This window comes from Trachypithecus francoisi, unplaced genomic scaffold, assembly GCF_009764315.1.
Source record: "Trachypithecus francoisi isolate TF-2019V2 unplaced genomic scaffold, Tfra_2.0 Lachesis_group7, whole genome shotgun sequence".
NCBI classification, from domain to species: domain Eukaryota; kingdom Metazoa; phylum Chordata; class Mammalia; order Primates; family Cercopithecidae; genus Trachypithecus; species Trachypithecus francoisi.
Window position 1 is genome coordinate 22,776,371 of NW_022681472.1, and position 21,916 is coordinate 22,798,286.

The following is a 21,916-nucleotide window of genomic DNA, read 5'->3' on the forward strand; positions in this document are numbered from 1 at the left end:
TTTTATTGATACTGCTTTTGTGAAAATTATCTTCATGCTTTTAAATGACCCCCAATCTCTTTCCAAATGATTCATCGATATGTATAAAACCCAGTTTCCATATACTAGCTGAAATAAATCATAGATTTGTTCATTCATCATTATCAGTATACCCTGGAAGGAAGGCTTCAGATATTATCATTCTAATTTTCCAGTGAAAACAAGATCACAAATCAGATGAACTTAACTTTAACCCATCCTTAAGGACAAATCATATAGTCTTTTCCTAGCCACTTAATTATAGTTGAATACATATAATGCCCAAATAGTAAGAACACCTGAAAATAGAAGTATTCCTCTACTTAGAAACTTGTCTTACAAATATAGTACCTATGAGGATCCTCCGTCTATGTGTCAAACAGGGTAACAGAGTTCAGAAATTTTTCTGACATAAATGACTGCCAGAGCTAAAGTATAGCAGTTAAATATTAAATTATATTAAGCTGCCAATATTAACCTATTGCTTCATATAAAACAGCAGACACACTGGCCAGGCACAGTGGCTCACGCCTGTAATCCCAGCACTTTGGGAGGCCGAGGCAGGCAGATCACTTAAGGTCAGGAGTTCAAGACCAGTCTGGCCAACATGGTAGAACTGTCTCTTCAAAAAAAACAAAAACAAAAACAAAACAAAACAAAACAAAAATTAGCTTGGCGTGGTTACACGCACCTGTATTCCCAGCTACTCGGAAGTCTGGGGCAGGAGAATTGCTTGAACACGGGGGCAGAAATCACAGTGAGCCAAGATTACGCCACTGCACTCCAGCCCAGGTGACAGAGCAAGTCTCCGTCTCAAAAAAGTAAACAAACAAACAAACAAAAAACAGCACTTAGAAAAATTATTTGCAAATGGTGATGTATGTAAAGTCGGCAGCAGGTTAAAAGTATTATGGGTCTTGCATTTCACTGATGAGAAGAGACCAAATCAACACTTTCCATTACTGACAATCTTACTAAAGATTTTATATCCCACTAAGTTAATGATTGTTATCATTAAACTAGAAACATCTTTTTGCAACTATTATTATGTCTTAAATATAAAAAATCATTTGGATGTTTTACTACAAAAAAGAGTAGTAAAAGCTTTCATGGAAATGTCTGAATCATCAACATGAATAATGTTTTAGAAACACATTCAAAGTAGACAGTTTTTAGAAAGTGCCATTTTACACATACCTGTAAGCAATCTAGAGATGTACTAACTATGCGGGGACATTTGGACTGGCATGCCAACTCAAAAGGCAAGAAGTACTTGTCTGCTTCAATAAAATTTGTCTTTGATTTCACTGGTGGAAGGGTGCTTGATCCAGCTTTTGCTTCTCCATGAGGAGGACTAAATGAAAAAGAAAAGTCTGATTATAGCATATCACATTTATAATATTGACGATAAACCCATGTAGAAACACAGAATTTCAGTTCTAAAAGGAATCTTGCTAAACCAGTCCTCTATCTTCCCATATTTCAAGAGGAAACCCAAGCCCAGAGAAGTGAAGTGGTTTGCCACATGGTCAAAAGCTAGTGGCCAGAGCTGTGACTGAACACAAGACACTGAAATCTTGTCTGCAAAACTGGTCTACAAAAACTGTGAAATTCAAGGTGCTTCTATTACAGAAATATTTTATTGTCACTTAACAAATTTGGCATCACAATACCTTAAAAAGCAATGGCCTTTCTATTTGTCCTTAAGTCAAAAAGTGAGATTTTTAGTTATTCGATATTGCCCTAAAAAGGTCAACACTATCAAAAAACCTAGTAATTTTTCCAAATATGAATCAAAGTCTACGAAAAGACTCTGAAGGCTATCTTATGGTATTTTAGAAGTATCTTTAGATACTTATTTACATGAGAATCTTTTTGTATTTTTAAGTATGCTTAGAGCAGAGCCTGGTGGCTCATGCCTGTAATCCCAGCACTTTGGGAAGCCAAGGCGATTGGGTCACTTGAGTCCAAGAGTTCGAGACCAGCCTGGGCAATATGGCAAAATCCCATCTCTACAAAAAATTAACACAGGCATGGTGGTGCTCGCCTGTAGTCCCAGGTACTCAGCAGGCTGAGGTGGGAGGATCACTTGAGCCTGGGAAGCGGAACTTGCAGTGAGCTGTGATCGCACCACTGCACTCCAGCCTGGGCAACAGAGCGAGACTCTGTCTCCAAAAACACACATGTATACATTTTTATAAATATATATAAAAACAGGTTTTAAGAAATATAATCATAATCATATATTTTGTTTGTTTTTATATAATTGTATTTCTTAAAATCTATTTTTAAAGTTGATTTTACTATAAACTCACATGCAGAAAATTTGCCACTAAAATACAGATGACTGTATTGTTTTGACCAAGACTGACAAGTTTGAAAATTATTTTTACTAAAGAAAAGAAATCCCACAAACCTCTGTTTTTCAGTTTCTGCTTTTATTTCCTCTGAGGGGGAAAAAAAAAGAAGCATACATTAGAAAACTTGACAACAAAAAGACTGAGTAATTTCATAATAACTTTTATAAACTCATTTGGAACTTATACATAAAGTTGGAAAGAATGCAAATTTAATAAAAATTAGGTGCTAAAATTGTTTCATCTAAATTTTTTAATTTACACAAATAATATAAAACTATATGAATAGGCACATTAACAATCATAAGGATAGGTGAAGTTATAGATTATTAATTCCCAAGGCATTTCCTTTTCTCAAAATATTTTCTTTTTTGTCAAGTAACTATTTATATTAAGCAGAAGCATTAATATTAAGAACACGGCCAAGTTCAGTGGCTCACGCCTGTAATCCTAGTGCTTTGGGAGACCAACACAGGAGGATCACTTGAGGCAAGGAGTCTGAGATCAGCCTGGGCAACAAACACCCCATCTCTACAAAATAAAAAAAAAAAATGTAAATCAGCTGGGCATGGTGGTGTACGCCTGCAGTCCTAGCTATGTGGGACAGGGGGTTGAGGTAGGAGGGTCCCTTGAGCCCAGGAGTTAAAGGTTACAGAGAGCTATAACCACTGGACTCCACTACACTCCAGCCTAGGCACAAGAACAAGACCCTGTCCTCCCAGCAAAAAAAAAAAAAAAAAAAAAAAAAATCACAACAGAATAATGTGTATGCTATACTGAAGTCACAAAATATATGGCAGATGTTTGGGGACAGGGGGAAAAACACCTCAATGCACCAACCTTGAGATTATCCCAGGGAGATTATCAGACCAGAACTATAACTTCTTAAATATGTTTGTGCATTGATATTTAACTAATTTTTCTATTTATGACTATACAAGGCCCTATAAAACACACATGCTCAATTTAATGGGAAATTTTCCCTTTCACTATTTACACTATAACGTATGAGATAAATTAGACAAATCCTACCTGTAATAGAAGACCCTGAAATTTAATTGGCTGAGCGCAGGGGCTCATGCCTGTAATCCCAGCACTTTGGGAGGCCAAGGTGGGCGGATCACCTGTGGTCAGGACTTCGAGACCAGTCTGGCCAACATGGTGAAACATCGTCTCTACTAAAAACACAAAAATTAGCCAGGCATGGTGGTGTGCACCTATAACCCCAGCTACTCGGAAGGTTGAGGCAGGAAAATCATTTGAACCTGGGAGGCGGAGGTTGCAGTGAGCCAAAATCACACCACTACCCTCCAGCCTGGGCGACAGAGTGAGACTCCGTCTCTTTAAAAAAAAAACTTTATTAATTTATATTGGGGAATCTGGCTGATTGACTAAATCTGCCTGAAATTTGGAAGAAAGGTTTTCAAATGTGTGCCAAGTACTACTACACTTTACATATACTAAACTTTACAACACTATTACACTTTACATGCAACTAATGTATTTATGTTTGACAACAATCCTATGAGGTGTATACCATTATATCTTCATTTTAAAGACTGGAAAATTGAGGAAGAGAGGTTGAATAACTTGCCCAAGGGTTGCATGGCTTGGAAGTATGGCTAATCAGGCTTCAATAAATATTAGGTAATCTAACTACAGATTCTGGTTTATTAACCGCTCTATAACATAGGTGTATCTGAGAAACTGAACAAAATGTGCTAAATTGGGGTATGATAAACAATCACTGGCCTATACATTATTATTTAACACTATCACTAACTGAGCATCTTTCATGTACCAGATACTGTATTAAACTCTTTAAAAAGCAACTTTGCCAAATCACCTTGCTATACAATTTCTACAATTGATTCGCACAATCCATACAACTTATTCATACAATACGTACAAATTTACTCATTGCCTACTGTGTGCCAGGCATTGGATGTTCAGTATTTCAGTTTAGTTTTCTGTGAACCAAACCCCTTTCCATTTTATCACTGGTAGAACTAGAAGGGAGACAGTGTAAAAATATTATCTGCAGCTATTTAAAATACTACTTTAATAAAGGTTCACAATGATACTTAAGTTCTGTATATCAGCTACCAAGATTTCACGGTTCACCAACAGATACAATCAAAAATAATCTAAATCTCTTTAAAATATGTGTGGGCTGGGAGCAGTGGCTCACACCTATAATCCCAGCACCTTGGGAAGCAGAGGCACATCGATCACTTCAAGTCAGGAATTCGAGACCAGCCTGGCCAACATGGTGAAACCCCATCTCTACTAAAAATACAAATATTAGCCAGGTGTGGTGGTGCACGCCTGTAGTCCCAGCTACTTGGGAGGCTGAGGCACAAGAATCGCTTGAACCCAGGATGCAGAAGTTGCAGTGAGCCAAGATTATGCCACTACACTCCAGCCTGGGCGACAGAATGAAACTCCGTGTCAAAAATAAATACAATAAAATATATGTATGGATAAGGAGGAAATGCTGTGTTGACCGCCCTAAACCATCATAAAATAATTTAAGTACTTTTCATTTTAAAAAATTATCATTATTTAAGAGGCTGAGATGCTCCTACAAACCAGTAAGGTAGCAAAAAAGGCAAGGCAGGGGAAGAAGAGGAGCTGGCAGTTTTTGTATAAGGTGAATTCCTATTTATAAAATAATTACAGAATAGGGTATTCTAGTTAAGCAAATTATACACTAGGAATATCAGAGGAAGTGAAACATTTTAAAGAGCACTGTGTTTTGATACCAAATATCTCTAAATAACTGTAAGCATGAGAAACAACTCTAACTTCACTAACTACTAGATTATAAAGGTTCCTTATATTCTAAAACATGGGTGCACAAAAGCCTACCATATGTTTTTGTGCAGTCCATGAGTGGAAGAATAGTTTTTACAGATAAACATCTGCAATCAACTTGATAGGGAAACTAAGGATCAGAATAAATAATGGCCAGTTCTAAGGTCAGATCGCTGATAGGCAGTGATGCAGAAACTTGTTTCTCTAGTCGTTTTGTTTGTTTGTTTTTGTGAGATGGCGCTTCGCTCTTGTTGCTCAGGTTCAAGTGATCCTCCGGCCTCAGCCTCCCGAGTAGCTGGGATTACAGGCATGCGCCACCACACCCAGTTAATTTTGTATTTTTAGTAGAGACAGGGTTTCTCCATGTTGGTCAGGCTGGTCTTGAACGCCTGACCTTAGGTGATCAGCCGGCCTCGGACTCTCAAAGTGCTAAGATTACAGTCATGAGCCACCACGCGAAGGCCTTGTTTCTCTAGTCTTAAACTAGCGTATTACCCGCTACATTGTGCTATATTTAGGCAAACTTGTAATAACTGGTGCAAAAGAACTGAAAAATATCATTCTACAATTATGGCAAACACATTACATTCCCCCCGTCATCTGCAGGGGATATATTCCAAGACCTCAGTGGATGCCTGAAACCTCAGATTAAATCAAACTTGATTTCTGTCAACTAGAACATGTTTCTGTTCACGTCTTTCACGACAAATTTAATGCCTTTTTCAACTTAACTAAGTATTTATCACATACTATGGCTGTAATTTTCAGTTTGAAGTTCGACAGCAAAACTAGCAAGAATTCTTTTTCCTTCTTCATAATTTCACAGATAGAAGATTCTTTTTACCACAGATCTTAGTAACCTCAGCACGTGATTTTTTTTTCTTAAGTTGAGAACTTTCACCTTTTCATCTAAAGGAAGCACTTCACAAGCTTCTCTTTGGCATATCTGAACTGCCAGCATCATCACTCTTGTGCTTTGGGGCTATTAAGTAAAATAAGGGTGACCTGAACACAAGCATGCCCTAATGCAACAGTCAGTTGTGATAACTGAGATGGTTACTAAGTGACTAAACGGGAAGGTAGCTTATAAAACATGGAGGTCGGGCGCGGTGGCTCACATCTGTAATCCCAGCACTTTGGGAGTCCGAGGCAGGTGGATCACGAGGTCAGGAGTTCGAGACCATCCTGGCTAACATGGTGAAACCCCGTCTCTACTAAAAAAAATACAAAAAATTAGCCGGGCGCAGGGGCGTGCGTCTGTAGTCCCAGATGCTCAGGAGGCTGAGGCAGGAGAATGGCGTGAACCCGGGAGGCAGAGCTTGCAGTGAGCCGAGATTGTGCCATTGCACCCCAGCATGGGTGACAGAGCGAGACTCCGTCTCAAAAAAATAAAAAATTAAAAAAAAAAAACATGGAGACGCTGGACAAAGATTCACATCCTGGGTAGGACAGGGCAAGATTTCATCATGCTACTAAGAATGGCATACAATTTAAAACTTAAGAATTGCTTATTTATGGAATTTCTATGTAATATTTTCTAGCCAAGTCAACACTGTTTATAAGGCGCAGGACTCGTTTAATGAACAGGAAAGACTGGTTTTTTTTTTCTTTTTCTTTTTTTTTTTTTTTGAGACGGAGTCTCGCTCTGTCGCCCAGGCTGGAGTGCAGTGGCCGGATCTCAGCTCACTGCAAGCTCCGCCTCCCGGGTTCACGCCATTCTCCTGCCTCAGCCTCCCGAGTAGCTGGGACTACAGGTGCCCACCACCTCGCCCGGCTAGTTTTTTTGTATTTTTTAGTAGAGACGGGGTTTCACCGTGTTAGTCAGGATGGTCTCGATCTCCTGACCTCGTGATCCGCCCGTCTCGGCCTCCCAAAGTGCTGGGATTACAGGCTTGAGCCACCGCGCCCGGCTTTTTTTTCAAACTGAGTATGTCCAAGTTATACCTAATCTCCTAAGTATATTAAACATCTCCCCTCATAATATTATTTTTACTATCAACTTGTTTAGCTGCTCTTTTTTCCACTTTGACAGTACAAATACAACCCTCAAAATAAAATTTATATGGATTCAACAAATTCTATTATCTACACACTATGAATTATTTGTATTTACCTCTCATTACATCAATTTTGTCTTATATATAGTATAATTTACAAAGTAACAGCAGCTACTCAATGCAAACTCAAGTGGTAATTTAAGGAAAGTTCTCAAAGGCAAATGGATAGTTTTGTCTGTCTGTTTTGTTTTCCTTTTTTTAAGACGGAGTCTCACTCTGTCGCCTGGACTGAAGTGCAGTGGTGCAATCTCAGGACGCTGCAACCTCCTCTTCCCGGGTTCAAGCAATTCTCCTGCCTCAGCCTCCTGAGTAGCCGGGATTACGGGGCGCCCACCACCATGCCCAGCTAATTTTTGTATTTTTAATAGAGTCGAGGTTTCACCATGTTGGCCAGGCTGGTCTCGAACTCCTGACCACAGGAGATCCACCCGCCCTGGCCTCCCAAAGTGCTGGGATTACAGGCGTGAGCCACTGCGCCCAGCCACAAATGGATAGTTTCTAATAAACACATTAGAACCTACACATCCAAAGCATTGTCTCCTTCAAAGCAGTAACTGTGGGAGTCTATATATCAATTACCATAATGCTGCTAGTATTCAAAAATATTTATGGAATTCATCTTTTTGTGTTTCTTTCCTGCTTGCCTCTTCCTTTTAAATGAATAAACTCACAAAGGAAAATTCTCTAGAAAGAGAATCAAACCAGCCACCAATTAATCACAAGTAGCTTTGAGCCAAGTCTGAAGAAAGGAATGTGACTACAAAAGTTAACTTCAGTATTTCTGTGATCTGACTCAAACTTTGTGTGTGCAAGCACTGTTCTAAGAAATTATTAGTAAATGTAAATTCCATGGACAAGGAAGAAGAATGGAACAATCTCATTAACCTAGTAGGGCAAGGATATATCAGGAAGAAAAGGGGTTCTGTTGCATTAACTGGATAACAGAGGTACTTAGCCACAATGCCATTTTCTCAATGTGCAGGGGTAGAGTTGGAGGAGTAGTAGTGAAGAAGAGTTAATGGTTATGTTTCATTTTAAGTAACTGTGGGATATTCAAGTGGCAATATTCAGCAAGAATCAAGATTTATGAATCTGAAAACTAGGAAAGAGTGTGGCCGACTATGTTTCCCAAAACGACCACTATGGTGTCTGCCATCCCACATGTTCTTCTACAGAGTGATCTTGCCACCAGGAGGTAGTCTAATTCCCCTCCCCTTAAATCTGGGCTGGCCTTAGAGATTCATTTATAACCAACAGAATGCAGTGGAAGTGACAGTTAACAACAGCTGAGGTTAGGTCAGAAAGGCCAAGCAGCTCCTGCCTGATTCTCTTATAACAGAATACTGGCTTTCCAAGCACCCTCTCTTAGAGCCCAGTGGCCCTACTGTGAGAAGCCCAAGCCACATGGAGGCTACATAAAAATAGTTCCATCACCAGTCCCAGCTGAGCCCAGCTTTCAAAATCATCACCATCCAGGCACCAGACATGTAAGTAAAGATGGCTCCAGAGGATTCCAGTTCCTGGCCATTCACATCTCCCTCAGTCATTTCAGTTTGCCCATTTGAGACCCCAGACACTGTGGAGCAGCAGCATACCCCATATGAATTCCTGACACACAGAACCTGTAAGCATAATAAAATGATCACTGCATTACACCACTAGGTCTTGGGTGGTTTATTATACAAAGATAGATACCTGGAATAGGAAAAGTTAAAGAGGCTTAGAGAGAATGGGGTTTGAAATAACTTCTTGGCAAATGGGAGAGACAGCTACCTAGAGGTACAAAAGGATTGTCAGGATCATGGAAAGCTCTTTTAATGTGTTGTGAAAATCCAGATAAGGAAACCACATGGTTAACAGATACAGAGCTTAATAAAATGCAGCTAGGGCTTTGTTCCCTAAATCAATTCCTTTGTAATATGCCTGGCAATCCCTGACTCCTCCCCTCAAGATGGAGGCTTAACTTCACCTCTTAGGTGAAATATTCCACAGCCTCAGCCTCTTGCCCATTTGCCGTTCTCACTCATCATCCCTGCTTATGTGCTCCCATAGAACCAACGACCTATTTTTATAAGGCACTTATTTATAAAGCACTGAGATTATTTGCTTACCTTAGATTCTGAGGTACCTGAATGCAAGGAACTTTTTTTTAATTTTTAAATTTAATTTTATTATTTTAATGGACACATACTAATTGTACATATTATATATTTATGGGGTACAATTAGGTGTTTTGATATGTTTTTACAATATGGAATGACCAAATCAAGCTAATTAACAAATCCAAGTCGCATACTTTTTTTTATTGTAAAAACATTTAAAATCTACTTTTAGTAATTTTGAAATATATAACACATTATTACTTATTACAGTCACAGTAGCTAAGATATGGAGGCAACCTAGGTGTCCATCATCAGATGAATGGATAAAGAGAATCTTATAAAATAGACAAAATGGAATACCATTCCGCCTTAAAAAGAAGGAAATCCTGTCATTTGCGACAACATAGGCAAGATATTACACTAAGTGAAAAAATGGAAGATGTTACGCTAAGTGAAAAAAGGCACAGAAAGACATATGATTTTACTTGTATGTGGAACCTAAAAAAGTCAAACTGATAGAAGTAGAGAGTAGAATGAGGGTTACCAGAGGTTAGAGGAGGTACATAAATGGGGAAAAGAGAGATAGTGATCAAAGCATACAAAATTTCAGCTAGACCAGAAGAATAAGCTTTAGTGATCTGTTACATACAACAGGGACATTTTTCATTCTTCTTTGCATTCCTAGCATCTAGCACAGTGTGAGTTACATAGTAAGCAGACATTTAATAAACGCTATCATATTCTGGAGAACTAAAAGAGAAAGAAAAAAAACATCTTGTTCTTCTTTGCTATTTTCTTTCCTTTTCCTTCGCATACCTTCCCTACTCATGATTATTACACATAACATCACAGACAGAGAGTGACACTGTTCCTAAAGCCATCTGTTTAGAGTTTACACAAAGTGTAACCTCTACTTAGATTCATAAGTTTTTAAATAATTTAACTGGTTAGAAGAAATAAACTATGAAGCCCAGGTGATATGGAGAAAAAAATACTTTTTACTCATCAGCATCAGAGTCTCAGATACGACGGGTGTTAACTAGCCTCTTTTTTCAAACAAAACAAAATCTTGTGAATGGTCTTAATCAATAGTTTTCCAACGTTTCTGACTGCAAACCACTATCCTGGATCCCACAAAACACCTACATATATGTTATGGAAATAAAAATTTAATTATTATCCTTGTTATTCTGGGATATATTTTCATTTTCTATTCTATTAAAAATCAATCATAACACCAGCCATAGGCCACAAAATTGACTTCATGATCCAATGCTGGGTTGTAACCACTAATAGAAAACACTCTGGTATTATACACAAACCTATAGATTCAGCTGAGCAAACCCAAACAGGATAGAAATCCAAGTCAAGACACATCAGAATCCAACCCCAGAAAATTAAAGACAAAACAATCTGGAAACCAGATAGAAAGAAATGACATAATATTGATAGAAGAAAAATGATTACAGTGACAGTGGATTTCTTATTGAACACTATGGAAGCCAATGGGGGATGTGGCACAACATTTCCAAGAGCTGAAAGAAAAGATCTCTCACCCAGAGTTATATAGATAATCTGTGAAAAATCCTAAAGGAATAAAGGTAAAATCAAGATCTTCTCAGATGAAGGATAACCAAAAAAAAAAAACCTGTCACCACAAGATCTATCCTAAAAGAATAACTGAAGTTCTTCCAACACGAAGGAAATCATAAGTTTTGAAACACCATGAAGAATGGGAAGTGTAAAAATATGGAAACGTACAACACCATTCTCTTGAGTTTTAAAAATTATGTTACACATTTAACATAAAAAATAAAACACTGTCTTATGTGGTTCCTAATGTATGTAGGGGAACTATTTAAGACAATACTATAGAGAGGGAAGATAAAAGGACCTAAATGGAGCTAAGGTTTTTCTACAGGTTACTCAAACTGGTAAAATGCTGACATCAGTATACTGTGAAAAGCTATGTATGAATAATGTAATGTCTAGTACAACCACCAAAAATCAAATATAAACTCCAAAAGAACAATCAAATGGAATTCTAAAAATTTTTCAAGAGGTCCACATAAAGGCAGGAAAATGGACAACGAAAAACAGAGGGAACAACAAAAAGCAAAAGTAAAATAGCAGACTTATGCCCTTATATATAAATATTACATTAAATATAAAAGGTCCAAGTACAACAATTAGAAGACATTTAGCTGGGTGTGGTACTGTGCACCTAGAATCCCAGCTACTTGGGAGGCTGAGCCAGGAAGATCACTTGAGCTCAGGAGTTCATTTTTTGGATTTCCTTGCATTGGGCTTCGCCTTTGTCTGGTCCTTCCCTGATTAGCTTAAGAATTAACCTCCTGAATTCTTTTTCAGGTAAATCAGGGATTTCTTCTTGGTTTGGATCCACTACTGGTAAACTAGTGTGATTTTTGCAGGATGCTGACAGGCCTAGTTTTGTCATATTACCAGGGTTGGTTTTCTGGTTCCGTCTCATTTGGGTAGGCTCGGTCAGAGGGAAGGTCTAGGGCTGAAGGCTGTTGTTCAGATTTTTCTGTCCCACAGGGTGTTCCCTTGATGCAGTACTCTCCCCCTTGTCCTATGGATGTGGCTTCCTGTGAGCCGAACTACAGTGATTGTTGTCTCTCTTCTGGGTCTAGGCACCCAGCGAGTCTACCCAGTTCCGAGCTTGGTACTGGGCCTTGTCTGAACAGAGTCCTGTGATCAGCCATGGATACCAGTGCCAGTTCCGGTGGAGGGTGCAATGGACTCTGTGAGGATTCTTAGCTTTGATGGTTTAATGCTCTATTTTTGTGCTGGTTGGCCTCCTGCCAGGAGTGGCGCTTTCCAGAAAGTATCAGCTGTAGTAGTGTGGAGAGGGACCTGCAGTGGGCAGGGCCCTAGAACTCCCAAGATTATACACCTCACCCTTTATCTTACACTATCAGGGTGGGTAGGGAAGGACCATCAGGTGGAGGAGGGGCTAGGCAGGTCTGAGCTCAAGACTCTTCTTGGGTGGGTCTTGCTGTGGCTGCGGGGGGAGGGAATGGGAGTGAGATTCCCAGGTCACCGGAGTTGTGTGTCTAGGAGATTATGGCTGCCTCTGCTCAGACATCCAGGTTATCAGCGAAGTGGGGGAAAGCTGGCAGTCACAAGTCTCACCCAGTTCCCACAAAAACCGAAGGGTCAGTCTCATTCCCACCTTGCTCCCCTGCAACAGCCCCAAGTCTGTTTACAGGCGGAGGGCAAAAGGAGCTTAAAAACTTGCCTGAGGCTTTCTGTCTCCCAGCTGCCAAAGAAAAGGGCTTTAGTTCTTCCCCTGACTGTGAAGTCTACAAGCACAGATGGATTCAAACCCTCCCCTGAGTTCTGACCAGGAGGCTTCTCATTCAAATTGTTACAAAATTCAGCTAGAGAATTCCTTCTCCCAGTGGAGTTTTATCCCCTGCTCCTCTGGCCAGCCTCGATGGATCCCTGTGGTGCCAGACAGGAATGGGCTGCTTGGGGACCTAGCAAGCTCTCAGGGCCTTTCTGCTGCTTCCTCTACCCCTGTATTTCACTTGGCTCAACCAACTTGACTCAGCTCCAGGTAAAGTCAGAAACTTCTCCCGCAAACAGACCTTCAGCATCTCCAGTGGGGGTGTGTGTTCAGGAGAGGAGGGTCTCCCTTTCCCACTTCTGCAGTTGGGGCACTCATTTGGCGGGGAGGGCGGGGGGATCTCCCGGGTCCTGCAGAAGCAGTCTACTTCCTTCAGGGGGTCTGTGGGTCCTCCCAGGATTGCTGGTTTGTTCTTGCAGTCGATCTGGAGCTAAAACTCACAAGGCAAGCCTCCGCATGCTGCTCTGTCCGGAGCTGCAATCTAGTCCTGGCTCCTGTCCTCCATGATCCCAAAATCTTTAAGCCCAGGAGTTAAAAAGCAGTCGGGGAAACATAGCAGGACCCCAACTCTATAAAAAAAATTTAAAAATTAGCGGAGTGGGCATGGTGGCATGTGCCTGTAGTGTCAGCTACTCAGGAGGCTGAGGCAGGAGGACTGCTTGAGCAAGCTATGATCACACCACTGCACTCCAACCTAGGCAACAGAGCAAGACTGTCTCTTAAGAAAGAAAACACACATACCCACACACCTATATAATATAGTAGGATGGAAGTAAACAGATGGAAAAAGATATCAAAAGAAAGCAGGCATGGCTATATTAATATCAGATAAAGTAGAACTGAAAACAAAAAGTGACCAGAACAAAGGATATTACACAATGATAGAAGGGTCAAATACATCAAGAATACATAGTAATCTTAAATGTGTATATAACAAAGAGCTTCAAAATAATAATGAAATTGAAATGGATAGAAGTGAAAGGACAAACAGACAAATCTGCTATTATAGCTGAAGAATTAAACATCCCTCTTACAACAATACAACTACTAGACAAAAAAAATCACCAAGGAGCCGGGCGCGGTGGCTCAAGCCTGTAATCCCAGCACTTTGGGAGGCCGAGACGGGCGGATCACGAGGTCAGGAGTTCGAGACCATCCTGGCTAACATGGTGAAACCCCGTCTCTACTAAAAAATACCAAAAAAAGCTAGCCAGGCGAGGTGGCTGGCGCCTGTAGTCCCAGCTACTCGGGAGGCTGAGGCAGGACAATGGCGTAAACCCGGGAAGCGGAGCTTGCCGTGAGCTGAGATCCGGCCACTGTACTCCAGCCTGGGCAACAGAGCGAGACTCTGTCTCAAAAAAAAAAAAAAAAAAAAAAATCACCAAGGATACAGAACTGAACAACACCCTCAGTCGGCAGGGTATAATTTATAGAATACTCCACTCAATAACAGACAGACACACATTATTTTTAAATGTCCACAGAACATTCACCAAGACAGTCCATATTCTGGGCCACAAAACAAATCTCAACAAAGTTAAAAGAACTGAGATCACACAGAGTGTGTTCTTCTTTTTCCAAGTAAAGTGAAAGCAAGTTTATTAAGAAAGTAAAGGAATAAAAGAATGGCTACTCCATAGGCAGAGCAGCCCAGAATGTGTTCTCTACCAAAATGAAATAAAAATAGGAATCATGGAGAAAAACTAATATTTCCAAACACTTGGAAATTAAACAACACACTTCTAAATAATCCATGGGTCAGGAGGAAGTCTTAAGGGAAATTTTTAAAAAATACATGGAACTCAATAAAAATAAAAATATAACATTTTATGGGATACAGCTAAAGCATCCTTAAAGGGAGACTTACAGCACTTAATACTTCATTAGAAAAAAGTCACAAATCTAAGCTCCCACCTTAAGAAACTAGGAAAAGAAGCACAGAATAAACCCAAAGCAAGCAGAAAAAAAGGAAAAATAATAAATACAACAGCAGAAATCAACAAAACTGAAAACAGAAAAATAGGAAAAATCTATTTAAAAAGCTGATTGATAAGATCAATAAAATTGAAACTCCAGCAAGAAGAAGGAAAAAATAAAGCACGGTATCACTACAAACACTGCAGACATTAAGAGGGACTAGGTACAAACAATTCTACATACATAAATCTGAGAACTGAGATGAACAGACCAATTCCTCAAGAAGCACAAGCTACCACAATTCTTCCAATATGAAATAGATCATTTGAATAGTTCTGTAACTATTAAAGACACTGAATTCATAGTTTAAAAACTACCAAAAGTGAAATATCTTGGACCAGATGGTTTCACCTGAGAATTCTACCATGTTTATAAAAGAATTTATATCAATTCTGTACAATCTCCTCTAGAAAATATTAAGGGATAAAACACATCTCAGTTGCTTTCCCGAGGCCAATATTATCTTGATAACAAAACTGGACTGTTGTATAATTCTTTTTGGTTTTTTTCTGAGACAGGGTCTCACTCTGTTGCACAGGCTGGAGTGCAGTGGTGCAATCACAGCTCACTGCAGCCTAAACCTCCCCAGGCTCCATGATCCTCTCACCTCAGCCTCCCAAGTAGGTAGGACACAGGTATGCGCCACCATACCCAGCTAATTTTTGTATTTTTTGTAGAGACAGGGTTTTGCCATGTTGCTCAGGCTGGTCCTGAGCTCCTGGGCTCAAGTGATCTGCCCTCCTCGACCTCCCAAAGTTCTGGGATTACAGGCATGAGCAACCATTCCCAGCCTGGACTGTTGTATCATTAAGAATTTTGTTGGTCTTTGTCCCTGGTTCAGGGAGGGAGCCTCTAAACCCTTGAAACTTCCTGATAGGAGCATCTTTATTATTCATGGTAAACCCCTCTGATGGTTTCAGGACAGGGATTAGTGAAAGACCAACTATGTGAGTAAAGTTTGGGCTTTGAACCACATGATCTCAGCCCCATCTCCAAAGAGGGGAGGGGGCTGCAGTTCAGATTCAATCATGTGACCAATGACTCACTCAATAATTCCTGTGTAATGCCACCCCAACAAAAACTCTGGACACCCAAAGCTTGGGTGAGCTTTCCTGGTTAGTGGTACCCATCGATGAGCTGGGAGGGTAAAGCATTCTGAGGACACAAAAGCTTTGTGTCTGGGGCCCTTCCAAACTCATCCTGTAGTTCTCTTCTTTTGAATTATCCTAATTTGTGTCCTTTATAACAAAACCACAATCCTGAAATAGCACTTTCCTCAGTTCTGTGAGTTGCTCTACTTAACGCGAGGAGCTAACAGAAACCCCTGAATTTGTAGCCAGTTGGTCAGAAGTGCAGGTGGTCTGGAAACTCTCAAGCATATAGCTGGTATCTGAAGTGAAAACAGTTTTGCCAAAGACTATGCCTTTAACCTGTGAAATACGACTCAACTCCAGAACCAAATTATGATGTAGTTAGCATCAGAATTGCACTGAACAAAGGCAGTACAGAAAAATGCAGGCGAATATCACTCATGAATATAGATGCAAAAATCATCAGTCAAATACTAACTAGAATCCAGCATGCTATAAAAAGAACTAAATACCACGACCCACTGGGGTTTATTCTAAAGACACAAAACTAATACCAAAAACAAAACAAAACAAAAAAGGTCGGGAGTGGTGGCTTACACCTGTAATCCCAGCACTTTGGGAGGCCGAGGCAGGCACATCATCTTAGGTCAGGAGTTTGAGACCAGTCCAATATGGTGAAACTATTAAAAATATAAAAATTAGCCAGGCATAGTGGCACTTGACTATAGTCCCAGTTACTTGGAAGGCAGAGGCACAAGAATTGCTTGAACCCAGGAGGCGGAGCTTGCAGTGAACTGAGATTGTGCCACTGCACTCCAGCCTGGGTGACAGAGCAAGACTCCGTTTCCAAAAAAAAAAAAAAGTCAACCCATATAATCTACCATAGAAATAGGCTAAAGAAGAAAAAAATCACATGATCATTTCAATTGATACAGAAAAATAATTTGACAAAATTCAGCATCCATTCATGATTTTAAAAACTCTCAGTAACCCAGCACTAGAGGAGAATGATAAACAGTAGCCACACAAAACCAAGAGCTGGTTGGGTGTGGAAACCCTCTCATCATTTCTATTCAACTTTGTACTGAACATCCCAGACAGTGTAAGTAAGTAAATAAAGGTATATAGGTTAGAGAGAAATACAATAGCTCTTACTCACAGATTACATGATTAGTTAAGTAAAAAATCCCAAGAAATCTTGAAGAAGAAAAAAAACTCTAAGAACTCATAAATGAATTTAGGAAGGCTGCAACATGCAAAACTCAATCACATTTCTATATATTAGCAATGAAACCCAAAGTTTTAAAAAAATACTATTTACAGCCAGGTGCAATGGTTCACACCTGTAATCCCTGCACTTTGGGAAGCTGAGGCAAAAAGATGGCTTGAGTCCAGGAATTCAAGACCAGCTCGAGCAATACAGTGAAACCTCCATCTCTACAAAAAAGTTTAAAAATTAGGCAGGGTGGTGCATGTATGTAGTCCCAGCTACTTGGGAGGCCGAGGCAGGAGGACGGACCACTTGAGCTCAGAAGGTGATGGCTGCAGTGAGCTGGAGTCATGGCACTGCCTGGGCAACAGAACAAGACCCTGTCTCAAAACAGAACAAAAACAAAACAAAAATACTCACAATAGCTCCCCACAAAATAAAATTCTTAAGTATGAACTTAACAAAACACATATAAAATATATACTGAAAGAAATGCTGACAAAAAAAATCAAAGAACTAAAAAACAATAAATATATTATGTTCATGGACTGAAAGTATAAAAACAATAACATTTTCCCAAAATTATCTATAGATTTAATCCACTGCCAATCAAAATTCTAACAGGATTTTCTGCACATAAACCGATTCTAAAATTTGCTAGGAAAGGCTAGGATAGACAAAATAATACTAATAAAGAAGAATAACTTGGGAGAAATCCCTATCTCCAATTATAAGAATTTAAAATTATAATAATCAAAACAATGTAGTATTAAAGAAACACAGATCAATGGAATAGAGTCCAGATGCAGACCCACAGAGGTATAGATGATTAACTTTTGACAAAAGTACAAGTGCAATTCAATGGAGAAAGGATAATCTTTTCAACAAATAGTGTTGGAATTAGACACCCATTTGCAAAAAAAAAAAAAAAAAAAGTAAGTCTTGACCTAAAACTCCCACCTTATACAAAAATTAACTTAAATGGATGACAGATCTAAATGTAAAACAAAAAACTATCAAACTTTTGGAAAACACAGGAGAAACTCTCTGTGAGTTTGGATTAGGCAGAGTTCTCAGATACAATACCAAAAGCATGTGACATAAAAGAAAAAAAAAATGGATTTATCAAGATTAAAATGATTGCTCTGTGAAAGACAATGTTAAGAGAATAAAAGGTAAGCTACAGAAAATATGTGCAAATTGTTTATCCGGCAAAGACTTATATCTAGAATATATATTTTAAAAACTCTTAAAACTCAACAGTAAAAATACAACCACATTTTTTAATGTGCAAAAGACTTAAGACATTCACCAAAGAGGATATGTGCGTGGCAAATAAACATAAAAAAAGATGCTCAGACTGGGCACAGTAGCTCACACCTGTAATCCTAGCACTTTGGGAGGCCCAGGCAGGTGGATCACCTGAAGTAAGGATTTCAAGACCAGCCTGGCCAACAGAGCAAAACCCCGCCTCTACTAAAAATACAAAAATTAGCTGGGCCTGGTGGCAGGCGCCTATAATCCCAGCTACTTGGGAGGCTGAGGCAAGAGAATCGCTTGAACCTGGGGTGGCAGAGGTTGCAGTGAGCCAAGATCGCACCACTGCGCTCCAGCCTGGGCGAAAGAGCGAAACGCTGTCTCAAAAAAAAAAAAAAACCCGGTGCTCAACACAATTAGCCATTAAGAAAATACAAATCAAAACCACAATGATGTAATGCTACACATCTATTAACATGGTTAAATTTTAAAAATACTGACACTCCCAAGAGTTGGTAAGGATATGGAGCAACTAGAACTCAAATACACTGCTGGTAGAAATGTACAATAGCATAGCCACTTTAAGAAAACAGTTTGTAAGTTTCTCATGAAGTTAAACATATACTTACCACATGACCCAGCAATCCCACTTCTGGGTATCTACCCTAGACAAACATGAAAACTTAAGTTCATGTAAAAATCTGTCCATGATTATTTATAGCAGCTCTAGTCATACTGCTAAAACTGGAAACAACTCAAATGCCCTTCAATGAGTGTTAAACAAACTACACGACATCCATACACTCAGCAGTAAAAAAGAAACAGAGTCGGGCACGGTGGCTCATGCCTGTAATCCCAGCACTTTGGGAGGCCGAGGTGGGTGGATTACCTGAGGTCAGGAGTTTGAGGCCAGGTCAGGCTGGCCAACATGGTGAAACCCTGTCTCTACTAAAAGTACAAAAATTAGCCAAGCGTGGTGGCAGGCGCCTATAATCTGGCTACACGGGAGGCTGACGCTTGAACCCAGGAAGAGGAGGTTGTAATGAGCAGATCGCACTATGGCACTTCCACCTGGGCAACAGAGTGAGACTCTGTCTCAAAAAAACCAAACAAAAAAAGAAACAAGACTACTAATACATGCAACAACTTGGATAAATCTTAAATGCATGCTGAGTGAAAAAAGCCAGTCTCCAAAGCCTTCATACTGTATCATTCCATATTTATGACATTCTTAAAATGACAACAGAGAACAGATCGGTGGTTGCCAGGGGTTAGGTATATGAGAAATGGTGTGACTATAAGCATGAGGGGGTTTTGGGGAGTGCTAAAACTATTCTGTATCCCAACTGTGATAGAGGTTACACAAATCTTCACGTGTGTTAAAATTCACGGAACTGTACAGTAAAAAAGAAAGTCAAATTTACTGTATGTTAATGTAAAAAACAAAAATAAAAAGCAAAATAGGTTGCCTACATCCATACTCCAACTTAGTGAAGCAGGGTCTCCAGTAATGTGATGTAGTTGGTTGTATTTTTAAGAAGTTCCATGGGTGATCTTAGTGTATTTGGATAGCCAAGGATGAGAACTTCTGTTTTAATGCCTTAATTTTAATTTCTCCATTCTTTCGGCCACTTTAACTTCGGGTCAGGGCTTCATCTCTCATCGGGCCTACTGGCTCTAATCCGTCTTCTACATAGTGCCAGAGTGATCATGACAAGATAAAGCTCTTCAGCATGGCACCCAAAAGCCTCCATGATTTGGTTCCTGCCTACCACTCTCATCTCTCTGCATGCCCTTCCTTGCACTCCACACTCCAATTGTAAAGGAACACTGTAAATCCCCTGTAAAGATTTGCCATTTCACACCTCTAGGCTTTTGCTCAAATGGTGTCCTCTGCCTGAATTCCATCCCACCACCAGTATGTCCAACAGGTACCTTTCAAGGTTGCCTCAGTCCTATGTTCTGTCAATCTCAACTAAAACCCCTTTCAGTGGTTTTCCAACCATCCTTACCTATAGCACTTTCCATGAGCCTCATCTCCTACCATTCCTGCTGTACACTTAAGTCTCTTAAAATGCCAACCTTCTAGGTAACTCTCTCACACTTTGGGTTTATTCAGCTATTCATGCCTTAGCTAATGATGCTCCTTCTTCCCCAGAACACTTTTCCCACCTATCTTTTCCTGGCTAAAATCCATTCATCCTTCTAGAATAAATAGCTGTTATCAGCCAGGCATAGTGGCTCATGCCTATAATCCCAACACTTTGGGAGGCCTAGTGGGGATGGTTGTTTGAGGCCAGGAGTTCAAGATCAGCCTGGGCAATACAGAGAGACCCCACCTCTACAAAACGTTAAAGAAAAAATTAGCCAGGCATGGTGGCATGTGACTATAGTCCTAGTTACTAGGGAGGCAGGCTAAGGTAGCAGAATCACTTCAGCTCAGGAGTTTGAGGCTGCTGTGAGTTATGACTGCACTGCTGCTCTCTAGCCTGGGCAACAAAGTGAGACCCTGTCTCTTAAAAACAAAAACAAAAGTCTATCTTCACCAAAAAGTCTTCTCCTGCACTTCTAGGCTAAGATAATTATGTTTCTCTATTCCCATAGCTTCCTCCAATTATTACTATCACTACTTACCTTAGCATACTGAAATTATTTTATGTATTCATTTCCTTCAATCTGCTCCTTAAAAGCAATGACTATATTTTATATCTTATCTTTACATTCATCAGGCTTAGAATAAAACTGGAAACAAATATATACTTAAATGTTTTCTAAAGAAAGCAATAAATGCCAGGCATGGTGGCTCACGCCTGTAATCCCAGTACTTTGAGAGGGAGTGGATAACCTGAGGTCAAGAGTTTGAGACCAGCCTGGCCAACATGGTGAAACCCCATCTCCCCTAAAAATACAAAAATTAGCCAGGCATGGTGGCAGACGCCTGTAATTCCAGCTACTCGGGAGACTGAGGCAGGAGAATTGTTTGAACCCAGGAGGTGGAGGTTGCAGTGAGCAGATATCGTGCCACAGCACTCCAGTCTGGGTGACAGAGCAACACTCCATCTCGACAACAACAATAACAAAAAAGCAATATATGACAGAGTGAATTTACCAGATAATTTAATATACATCCTTTTTCTCCAAAAGACCTAACTGGGTAACATATGTTGGTAACACCTAAACCTTGATCTACAACTCAGATCTCTCCACTAGGCTTTTGTCATGTTATAAACTACTATCAACCAAACATCTTTACTCACGTGTCCCACATGCATTCGAACTCAATATAACCATAATTAAATCCATTTTTTCATCAAACCATTTAAGTCGAATGTGCTTATTTTCTCACACTGCCATTTTTGGTGAACAGATCCAACTTCTCAAAATCATGTCATTAGAAATCTCAGAATCATCCTAAATGCCTTCCTTTCTCTCATTCCTCACACCCACACATTTATGAAGTCCTATTAATTTACTGATATCTAAGCTTTCCATATTCAGTGCCTCAGGTTCAAACCCTTGCTTCTTCAAACCTGTGCTAAAGCAACAGTTTATTAATATTAACAGTTTCACTGCCTGCAGTTCTGAATCCCAGCAATCTACTTTTTTTTTTTTTTTTGAGACGGAGTCTTGCTCTGTCACCCAGGCTGGAGTGCAGTG

At 39.8% G+C, this 21,916-nt stretch overlaps 1 protein-coding gene across 4 annotated transcripts in view; it reads right to left on the bottom strand.

Moving 5' to 3' along the window:
• ARFGEF1 (ADP ribosylation factor guanine nucleotide exchange factor 1) overlaps nucleotides 1-21,916 on the bottom strand; it is a 147,501-nt gene that overhangs the window by 104,281 nt on the left and 21,304 nt on the right. For all 4 annotated transcript variants that reach the window (XM_033202255.1, XM_033202254.1, XM_033202252.1 and 1 more), the window contains 2 exons: nucleotides 2,435-2,465; nucleotides 1,216-1,372 (listed from right to left, as the gene is read on the bottom strand). In XM_033202255.1, coding sequence (XP_033058146.1) covers nucleotides 1,216-1,372; nucleotides 2,435-2,465 — 188 coding nt within the window. The remainder of the gene's footprint in view (nucleotides 1-1,215; nucleotides 1,373-2,434; nucleotides 2,466-21,916) is intronic.